The 10,244-nt window shown below is 54.5% G+C and overlaps 3 protein-coding genes across 3 annotated transcripts in view; 2 read left to right on the forward strand and 1 right to left on the reverse strand.

The window, feature by feature from the left end:
- Positions 1–68: 68 nt before the first annotated feature.
- Positions 69–4,199, forward strand: PTSG_11001 (uncharacterized protein; the record flags this gene model as incomplete). Its single annotated transcript, XM_004987870.1, has 11 exons — positions 69–269; positions 528–803; positions 989–1,126; positions 1,325–1,517; positions 1,682–1,823; positions 2,104–2,155; positions 2,354–2,446; positions 2,730–2,823; positions 2,980–3,101; positions 3,395–3,526; positions 3,897–4,199. 11 exons carry the CDS (start codon positions 69–71, stop codon positions 4,062–4,064), a joined length of 1,611 nt encoding a protein of 536 aa, XP_004987927.1. The 3' UTR covers positions 4,065–4,199.
- A 107-nt stretch (positions 4,200–4,306) lies between these two features.
- PTSG_11002 (uncharacterized protein) lies at positions 4,307–8,501 on the reverse strand. Its single transcript, XM_004987871.1, has 9 exons — positions 7,846–8,501; positions 7,489–7,571; positions 7,044–7,268; positions 6,634–6,776; positions 6,278–6,443; positions 5,943–6,014; positions 5,611–5,696; positions 5,218–5,296; positions 4,307–4,986 (listed from the first exon to the last, which is right to left on the reverse strand). The coding sequence occupies exons 1-9, from the start codon at positions 8,321–8,323 to the stop codon at positions 4,636–4,638; spliced, it is 1,683 nt and encodes a 560-aa protein (XP_004987928.1). The 5' UTR covers positions 8,324–8,501; the 3' UTR covers positions 4,307–4,635.
- Positions 8,502–8,588: 87 nt separating this feature from the next.
- PTSG_13131 (uncharacterized protein) overlaps positions 8,589–10,244 on the forward strand; it is a gene marked incomplete at both ends in the record, with an annotated part of 3,824 nt that continues 2,168 nt past the window's right edge. The window contains 5 exons of the mRNA XM_004987872.1: positions 8,589–8,666; positions 8,861–9,022; positions 9,282–9,329; positions 9,531–9,676; positions 9,859–9,910. Coding sequence (XP_004987929.1) covers positions 8,589–8,666; positions 8,861–9,022; positions 9,282–9,329; positions 9,531–9,676; positions 9,859–9,910 — 486 coding nt within the window. The remainder of the gene's footprint in view (positions 8,667–8,860; positions 9,023–9,281; positions 9,330–9,530; positions 9,677–9,858; positions 9,911–10,244) is intronic.

The raw sequence follows: 10,244 nt of genomic DNA on the forward strand, positions 1-10,244 counted from the left end.
ACACAAAAAACACACACACACACACACACACACACATGCACAAACATACACACACACACACACACATCATGCTCACAGCACTGGTGGTGGTGGTGGTGGTGGTGGTCGGTGTGGGTGTGACTCAAGCAGCAGCAGACACGAATAGCGTGGTCGCGGAACATGTGCGTCACATCATTGCAGAGAGCACCCCCGCCCATAACCGCTTACTGCTCGTCGACACCTCCATCAACCCACAATCCCCAAGCGCGTCCTCAAAGCAGAGCCAGCAAGTGCGAACACAATCGTGCATCGTGCCGTGCATGCCTTGTGCAGCGGATGTGTGCTTGTGCGCTTGTGCGCTTGTGCGCTTGCTCGTGCGCTTGCCATCTCCTATCTCTGGCATGCGATTCTTCCCATTCTTGGCTGCATCTCGCTCACTGCCAGGTCACCACCCAACATACCTGCCTTCCTCCCTTCCTTCCTTCCTCCCTTCCTCCCTCCCTTCCTTCCTTCCTCCCTTCCTTCCTTTCTTCATACCATGGGGACAGCTGTACTACCTGGATCGCGATGGACCTGCATGGAGGAGGGCATATGGCCTGCGCAACTACAGTGTCGCAGAGGAGCATGCGGGAATGAGCGTCAGCGAACGGCACAGAGGAACGACTGGCTGGTCCCACCTCTTCTGCTTGGGGCTGCGCCGCCAAGACAGCACGTGCCTGTCACCCATGAGCCACGTGCGCATGACAGAACAACAACACATCAACCAGATCAGCGGCATGCGCAACATCCTCTGGAAAAAGGATGCTCTCTGCCAAACCATCAAGGTGTGTGCGTGGTGTGTGTGTGTGTGTGTGTTTGTGTGTGTGTGTGTGTGTGTGTGTGCGTGTGTGTGTGCGTGGTGAGTTGTATGCAGTGTATGTGTGTATCTCACCCTTTGCACCTCACGCGTGTACCTATGTCTGTGTGCCTCCACCCTCTGCACCTCGCGCGTGTGTATGGCCAAGTGCAGGAGTATGGCCTGTCTCCACGGCAGCTGAACTTTGTGTTCCCGTGCTTCTCTCTTCCTGGCGAGCTGGACGCCTTGGGCGCCGCCATGGCAGAGCAGCCGCAGCAGCCCTGGATTATCAAACCGCGAGCACGCGGCGAGGTGAGCATATATTGGACATGCATGATGACTACCCGTGCTCTTGTTGCTTCTCTTGGTGCTTCTTGTGGTATCACCCCTCTCCCTGCAGCGGTTTCTCGAGCTGCAACCTGTCATCACGATGCCGCCACTGCTTCTGACACGGCTTGCGCATCGTGCACATGTGCACATACCCATTCATTGCGTGTACATGGATGACAGGGGCGGGGCATCTTCATTGCAGACAGCATTGGTGATGTGGAAGCATCCAGCAAGCGCAAGTTCCTCACGGAAGGCGCCATTGCACAGCCACTGCTCACAAATCCATTGCTCATCAACGGTTACAAGTTTGACTTGCGGCTCTATGTGCTCGTGACGTCAATCAGCCCGCTCACCTGCTACCTCTTCCACGAAGGTGTCGCTTCACTCCCTGCACTGGGCAACGCAGGCCTGCATTTTTGTGTGTGAGTGGGTGTGTGGACAGCACGCACCTCATGAATGCTGTGGCTCACGTTCGCTCTTGTGTGCGTGTGCATCTGTGTGCCTCTGTCTCTACGTGCCTCTGTGGGTGCATTGCAGGCCTGGTACGACTTGCGGCTGAGAAGTACAGCACGGACACGAAGAAGTCAAAGCCATCGCAATATCTCACCAACACATCAATAGGAAAGAAGTACAAAGCGCTCAGCGACCTCACCTGGACCCTTTCTCGCTTCAAACAATGGTCTGACTGCGTATTTGTGTCAGTGTGTGTGTGTGTGTGTGCGGGCGTGTGTGTGCGGGCGTGTATCTGTGTATGCCTGTCTCTGTGTATGCCTGTCTCTGTGTATGCCTGCCTCTGTATGTGTGTTTGTGTCTATGTCTGTGTGTGTGTGTGTCTGTCTGTCTCTCTGTCTCTCTGTCGCTGGTCCTGTGCAATGGGCTGTTTGCCTGTGCGTTGCATGCACTTGCCTTCATGAGCAACGCAGCCATTCACCCACACATGTCCTCGTACGTGCTCCCAGGCTCGACCAGACTAAACTAGGCAGCAAGCGTGTGTTCAAGCGAATCAAAGCGGTGAGCACTTACACTCTTGTACGCGCGTGTGCGTGTGTGTATGCAAGTGCCCACAACCTCACCAAGCCGCCCCCTCCCCCTCCAATCCTCCAATCCCCCAACCGCTCTCTGCAAGTTCACATGCGCTCGACAACACACTGATCGCCTGCATAACCGCATTGTCTCGACTGCACGTCACGATGATCTTTGTCTTCTCAGGCCATTGTGCGTCTACTGCTTGTTTCAGAACCACGCTTTCACGCCCATTTCCACGCACGAATGGCTGGTTCCTCCTGCGAAGGCTGCTTCCAAGTGAGCACATGATCTGTGCGTTTGTGTGTGTGTGTGCGTGTGTGCGTGTGTGCGTGTGTGCGTGTGCGTGTGTGTGTGTGTGTGTGTGTGTCTGCGTCTGTCTGTGTCTGTCTGTCTGTCTGTCTGTCTGTCTGTCTGTCTGTCTGTCTGTCTGTGCGGCTCTTGCTGAGACTTGGTTTGCACAAATTCCTCGCAGCAGCTCTCTTACTTTCAATTCTTCGTCATCCATCCATACTGAGCCTGCATCTCTCTTTGTCGCCCGCTTTTGTCTCTCCTGTCGCAGCTGCTGGGTGTCGACGTGATCCTGGACGACACGTGCGATCCATTCATCATCGAAGTGAACGGCCTTCCCTCCATGCAACTCACAGCAGCACAAGGTGACACACACACACACACATGTGCACATACACGCGCACAAGCACACACAAACACGCACACACACGCACACGCACGCACATACATACGCACTCACGTCTCTCACTTTGCGCCTGGCATCACGCTGCACACATGCATGCGTGTGTATGTGTGTACAGGCGAAGCGTACACGGTTGAAGACGACTACACAGCGCGGAAGATTGAGCTGACAGATGAAGTGGCGCGAATGCTGGACACACATGCTGACGTGACAGCAGAACTTCTCGCCTTTATGCAGCAGGTCCGCCCTGCCTCGTGTTTCTGTGTGCCTGTGTGTGCGTGTGTGTGTGTCTGTGTCTGGTTTTGTGTCTGTGTCTGTGTCTGCGTGCCTGTGTGTTGTCTGTGTGTGTGTGGTGTGTGTGTCTGTGTGTCTGTGTGTCTGTGTGCATGATTGCACGGCCACTTCTTCCCGTGTGTACGGAGCTACTTGCCTCTGAGCAGACGTGACGTTCACACACGTTGTGTTTCAAGCATGCCCATGCCGGTACCAACTGCTGCCGCCCCTTCCCCCACTCCCCCGATCTCCCCATTCAGAATTACATCGGGCTGAGCCCAACACTGTGCCGCGTGCAGCTCCACAGGTTGTGTATTAACAAGCACGACCTGCGGTTGCTCACCCAGTGGTTTCAGCATCGGCGCGCCATCCACGGCTTTGAAGAGCTCAAGGTGCGCACTCGCGCGCGTGTGCGTGTGGGTGGGGGGGGGGGGTGTTTTACGTTTGTGTGTGTGTGTGTGTGTGTGTGTCTGTGTGTGTGTGTGTCTGTGTCTGTGTCTGTGTCTGTGTCTGTGTCTGTGTCTGTGTCTGTGTGTACGTGTGTACGTGCACTTGTGTGTGTGTGTGTGTGTGTGTGTGTGTGTGCCTGCATGTGTGTACGTGTGTGTACGTGTGTTTTGTTTTGAACCTTTGTGTTCCCATTCCCTTTCCTATCCCTCATCCCTCATAACATACCCATTCACATATTTACACACACACACACACACACATGCATTCACGCATGCACACTACCACGGCCATGTTGTGCGGTGTGCACTGCAGCCCGAGGAGGAAGTAATGTTTCTGCACCACAGCCACGAGCTGATTCAACGCCTTCCCCCCAACGTGCACACGCACGGCCTTGTCACCTTCACCACCGTCCGAACAACACTCCGCCTCCGCGCGCTCATGCTCGCCTTTCGCCGCTGGAGAAGCGACGACGCGCGCTGACGTGCTGCGGATGGTGCTGGTGGCTTTGCATGGTGTTGGGGGTCGTGGTCGTGGTCTCCTGTAGACCAATGTCGTGTGTTACACGTGGACCCCTCTTGGTGTTCGTTGCCCTGTTGTTGTTGTTGTTGTTGTTGTTGTTGTTGTTGTTGTTCGTTCGTTCGTTCGCCCTACATCTTCTCTACACACACGCACACACACACACGCACACCCTTCCTCTTCTTCAACGAAATTAATTGCTCGCGTACTTATTTTGACCTCTATCGCAAGATAAACGGCTACACCTGATGAGTTGTGAGCCATCAATCAAGCTTGTGCTAGCACGCACTTGCGAGGGTGTACTTGTATTGTGTGCGCGCGTTGGTTTGGCTGTGTGAGCATGACCTCATACCAGGAACCATGTGCAGCAACACCAGCAGCAACACCAACAACAACAACAATAACTGGCGTGAAGGTAGAACAACGGGGTGGAGGGTAGCAGCAGCGGCAGTTAGAACTGGGGGTCAGAACGGTCAATGAACAGGAAGCGACCAGAGATGGCGTATGGACAACGATTGGCAAAGCAAACGTGGCACTACAAAGTCTCTGGTTGTTGTCGATAGTGCAAACGCAGCGGGAAGTTAACATAAACGGAAGAGAGAAGGGAATGCGCGTGCACTTTTGTGTGTGCGTGTGTGTGTGTGTGAATAGAAGAGAGAGGGGGGGTTGAAACAGGGAATAAGTGGGGGCAGAGCAACACGAGGCAGTGCAACAAAACGAATAGTACGAGCAGGTGCGCTCGAGAACATGAGTTCTCAAGAGAGACACCCACGCGCACGTGTGCGCCACACCCGTCACTGCAACGTACTGCGCTTTGCACGACGGCGCACTCGTCGGCCGTCACAGAACGCTGGACCGGATCAGCAGCGTCATGTATTGCGAATAGCTGCCCGTGGTGTGTGTGTGTGTGTGTGTGTGTGTGTGTGTGTGTGTGTGTGTGTGTGTGTGTGTGTGTGTGTGTGTGTGTGTGTGTGTGTGTGTGTGTGTGTGTGTGTGTGTGTGTGCGTGTGAAGGAAAAGGGAAAGGTGCAATTCAACGTCACACACACACCCGCCTTCCAACCACCCTCCCTCACACGCAAGCACACACACGTGCACACACATGCATGCGGTGTTACCATGAAGAAGCGAGCGGCGCGCTTGAGAGCATACAGCTTCTGCGACGACAGCTTGCTTCGATCGCTCTCCTCCCACCACCTGCTCCCAGCACATGTCAAATACCACAAATGTGAGTGTGAGTGTGAGTGTGTGTGTTGTTGGTGTTGTTGTTGCTGTTGTTGTTGTTGTTGCGGTTGTTGTTGTTGTTGTTGTTGTTGCGGTTGTTGTTGTTGTTGTTGCGGTTGTTGTTGTTGTTGTTGTTGTTGCGGTTGTTGTTGTTGCTGTTGCGGTTGTTGTTGTTGTTGTGTTGTGCGCGCGCTGTGTGTGCGCGCCTCGCCATAACGGTTAGCAGCTTGCCTGCACATGCCACACATCACGAACTCAAAACGGGACACATGGACATTGCCACCCACCGCTTGAACTGTCGCCAGGAGATGGTGGACGCTCCATCCGCTGCTTCCGCGAACACGTGCTCTTCGTCGCGCGCAACGTACCAGCCCTGTGCATCACAACAACCAACCCCATTGTGTGCGCATTCAACCAACGGGAATCGCGTGAAGTGAGACGGCTTGAGGCACGAGAAGCACTTTTATGCACACACACAAACACAAACACAAGCATGAGCACTAACACATGCACGCATTCGCAAGCACGAAAACACACACACACAAAAAAAAATACCCGCGCACAGCTGTGATAGACGCACGTGCGAGCATTTGCGAATGTGCGAATGTGTGCAGCTTACAAGCTCGTGGCAGACAAGGCGGAAAGCAGTAAAGTCGACGGGCTGGTGTTGCTGAAACACATCGAGCGGCCGCTGCATACACACACGCACATGCACACATTTACACACGTACGCACACACACACACACACACACACACATACACACACACGTACACGCATTGCTTTGTGATGAGAAACGCACGGCAATAATGAAGTGACACCTTGGTTATCGACACACACGATCATAAGCACACACACACATGCGTATCGCACACAGTGCCAAGTCAAAAAGCAATACAACACACAGGGCGTACGCCCAACTGCACCCACTTGCTCGTTCACGAACTGGACTCACCCTGTGTGCTGATGCAGATGAAGTGGACAAGGTGGATGATGACGAAGATGATGCAGAGACGGGCGAGGGCGGGCCATCACTCTCCAGTTTGCTCTCGTCTTTACACGCACACGCGCACAGCAGGTCGTCCTGTCCAAGCAAATACGACACAAACGCGTTGCACTCCCTGTTTGCAGGGGCACCGAGTGCGTTGCAGTTGTGTGAAGCAAGGTGAGATGCGTGTCACAGTGGGCTCAAATGCAGACTGTGATCCACGAGACGGGGAAAAAAGCAACCCCCCCCCCCCTCACAGACACACACATACACACAACACACACACACACACACACACACACAGACGCGTGCGTCGCGCAGACCTTGATTGGGATGCAATCCTGTGCATTTCCTCTGCGGTTGTGGGCGCGTGTGTGGGGGTGCTGGGGTGCGAGATGAGGTTTGGCCCAAAGCACGTGGCAAGGTTGGAGAAGGTCATCTGATTCTTGTCTGAATGCTTGGCAATCTGTGGGTCAAGAGAAGGCCACGGGGAAACACAATGATGAGATGGGCGGTTGTCAAGAGCAGGGCAACGGAGCAAACAAGCGCAGTGACAAGTAGATACAAAGACAACGACCCAACGGTCACAGCTTCCACCACTACAACGTGCAACACACGCAACACACGCAACACACGCAACACATGCAACACACGCAACACACGCAACACACGCAACACACGCAACGAACAACCCCACAACCAGACACGCGCTTGCACGTGCACGCGACACAACCTTGCGCATGTGCGTGAGGAGGGCGAGCGCCGTTGCACGACTGGGCTCGTCGACTGCCATAAAACTCTCAAACAAGGCGCGGTTCATGGTGGAGGGGGCGCCTTTGGAAAAGATGGCAAGCATCGTCGCCGCCTGGCTGTGCAGCAGCGAGCGCGGCAGCGCGTTCAGAAACTGCTTGAGCAAGCTGGCAACGTTGTTGATGCTCACCAGGTGCTCCTTCTTAAACTGTGTCGCGCACGTATTCATGTTGAGATGAGAGGCGATGATAGGCCAGCAATGTGAGCGATAATTAACGCCTTGGAAGACCCAAAAACCAAAGAGGCACACATGCACACACACATACGCGTACACACACACGCGCGCACGCACACGCACACACACACTCACTCACACACACTCACACACGCACACAAACTCGTACGCGCACGCACTCATACACATACACCTCGAATTGGCCCTGCGTTTCCTGGAAGGAAGCCTTGAGAGCGTCGATGGCCGGCTGCGAACCTGGCACCCGATATATGCCCTCTATGTCATCGTACACACAATTGCAGTGCAGCACAATAAAAAAAAAAAAAGCAGTCAAACCAACCAAATGGAAAGGGAAGTGCGTTTGGTGGTGAGGCGTTGAACGCAGGAGACCGGTGTGGCTGTGACTACAACTGTGCCTGTGGCTGTGTCTACAGTTGTGTCTGGCGCTGAGCCTGGCAGTGTGTCTGCTGGGTGCGTGTGTGCAGAGACACAGCAGGAATACAGGCAGCGCAAGCCAGCCTGGGATGCAATGTGACATTGGGGCACTCACCGACACCGAGGCCTGCTTCCTCCACCGCCCGTATGCATCTGGTGACGATGCGTGGAACGGTGGTCCCTTCACGCTGGGTGATGGCTTGCAGGTCGACGCCAAACATGGGTCTGCTTCCCAGGAATCGGATCCAGACCTTGACTTCTCCCTGAGGCGATAACGGCAGTGACAAGGTGCGGGTGCTGCCAACGGCGATGGCAAGCTGCTGGAGGTCGATGGTGGCTGTGCCGACGACGCTTTCTCGGCCAAAGGTGAGCAGGTCTGCCACGATGACTTTGAGGAACTTTGCGCCCTCGATTCCCACTGTGAGCGAGGGCTGCTGCTCGTAGCTTGTCCGCTTTGTTATCACAGCTCGCGCCCGGTGTGGTCCGAAGCTTGTGTCGGTCTTGCACGTGACGGCCACATCGCTACTTCGCAATGCAAGCCGAAGGCCTTTCAAGTGCAGCAATCGCAGCTGCACACTCCCGCCCTCCGCCATGCAGAGGTGTGTGTGTGTGTGTGTGTGTGTGTGTGTGTGTGTGTGTGTGTGTGTGTGTGTGTGTGTCTGTCTTGATGCGTTGAGTGTGTTGTGAGTGTGTTGAGTGTGTTGAGTGTGTGTTGGTGTGGGGTGGTGCCTGGATGACACACACACTCCTCATCAGTCAGCTCATCGTTGAAATGGATGCCGTGTTGCCTGCGACTACATTATTTGCTGTCGCTACACAGTCCTCAACTGCTCGGTTGTCTCTCGCGTCTCATCCATCATGGCCATCTGCGGCACATGTGGTGCTCCAGCCCTTGGAGCCAACGGTGTCTGTGGTGTTTGCGGCACCCTCTCCCAGGTACGTGCTTTTGTGAGTGTGTGTGTGTGTGTGTGTGTGCATGTACATGTGTGCATGTACATGTGTGCTTGTACCTTCGTTTACGTGTGCATGTGCACGCAGCTGTGTACTGCTGGTGCAAGCTTGAACGCATGACTTTGCGCTGCACGCATACTGTGTTGGTGGCCTTCCTTGGTGTCTTCATCACCATTTAGGACTACCGACATGAGGAGGCTGAGGCGGAAGAGTTTGGCCGTATGCGTACGGTCAAGGTTGGCAAAGCAAAGGCTGCAAAGACAAGGACACCCGACGCCGCACGCGCGCATCGAACGCTGCACGCCATGCAAATGTGCAGTGTCATCCTCCTCAAGCACCAGGTTAGGCACAGTCTGTTGTTGTTGTTGTTGTTGTTGTTGTTGTTGTTGTTGTTGTTGTTGTTGTTGTTGTTGTTGTTGTTGTTGTTGTTGTTGTTGTTGTTGTTGTTGCTGCTGCTGCTGCTGCTGCTGCTGTTGTTGTTGTTGTTGGTGTTGTTGGTGTTGCTGCTGCTGTTGTTTATGGGACCATGTTTGAGCCTGCTCACACGCTCTCTTCCACATACACACACATGCACACGCGCGCACTTTCCAACGCGTGCAGGTGCGAGCGGTCGCCAAGTACCTCGAGATTGACGAATCCGAGCTCAAGGTATCATTGCTGTCTGTTCTCGGATGCTGGCACTGTTGCTGTTGGCATGTGCAGATTCCACCCACAACAAGCACCGTTGTTGTCTGCCTCCCTCCTTGCGCCCTGCATTCTGGGTGTGTTTGAGCCTGTGCATGACGACCAATCTGACGACAGCTCGTGCTCTCGACCACTGTCTTCCCCTCCGGGTCCTGGTGACAACAGCCAGTTGCCAGAACACTATGGCAGCGCATGCTGCACTGCATGATGACGAAGCAAAACCCCTTCACGCTGAAAGCGGAACGAATCATGCCGCTCGAAATCACCAGGGGCGTCGAGGTGACCCTCCCCATCCTCTGCATCGTCATCAGGTATGGTGGACATGCACGTGGCAGGCTGTATTGCAGATCGTTTCCAACCGCGCATGGGTTGCATACGCTTGATAGTGTTGAGCATACATATGACGGGAAGGTGACGACAGGGAACGCAGGTGCGCGCTCGTGCACACGCATCGTGGGGGCAGCTCACTTATAGCGTTATTGTGGTGTTGCAGACTGCTGAAGCTTCCTCTCGACGCCGGCCTCGTCTGCTTCCTCTGCTCTAACGTGAGTTGCTGTGACCCTTTGTGTGTGTGTGTGTGTGTGTGTGTGTCTGTCTGTCTGTCCGTGTCTCTGTGTGTGTGAGCGTGCGTGTGCGTGTGCATGTGTGTGTGCGTATTTGTATGCTTCCGTGTGTTTATGTAGATGGTTTCGCACGTGTTTTCCGTGTACTTGCGTTCTTGACGTGTGTCGTGCATGTTGGCTTGGTGGGTGAGCCCATCATGCTCTCGTCACGTTTGCTGCCGCTTGCTTCTGCTGCGCGTGCATCACGCCCAGCACGCGACCAGTGCATCACCAACCCTCCGACATTATTCGCCTGCTCTCTCTCTCTCTCTCTCTC

This window comes from Salpingoeca rosetta, assembly GCF_000188695.1.
Source record: "Salpingoeca rosetta unplaced genomic scaffold supercont1.40, whole genome shotgun sequence".
NCBI classification, from domain to species: Eukaryota; class Choanoflagellata; order Craspedida; family Salpingoecidae; genus Salpingoeca; species Salpingoeca rosetta.

Coding starts and splice junctions, on each gene's coding strand:
- PTSG_11002 (XM_004987871.1), bottom strand. CDS start 8,323: ATGGCGGAGGGCGGGAGTGTGCAGCTGCGATTGCTGCACTTGAAAGGC. Junction 7,572..7,845: donor GGAAGCAGGCCTCGGTGTCG/GTGAGTGCCCCA, acceptor ACGATGACATAG/AGGGCATATATCGGGTGCCA. Junction 6,777..7,043: donor TCCTCACGCACATGCGCAAG/GTTGTGTCGCGT, acceptor CTTGACCCACAG/ATTGCCAAGCATTCAGACAA.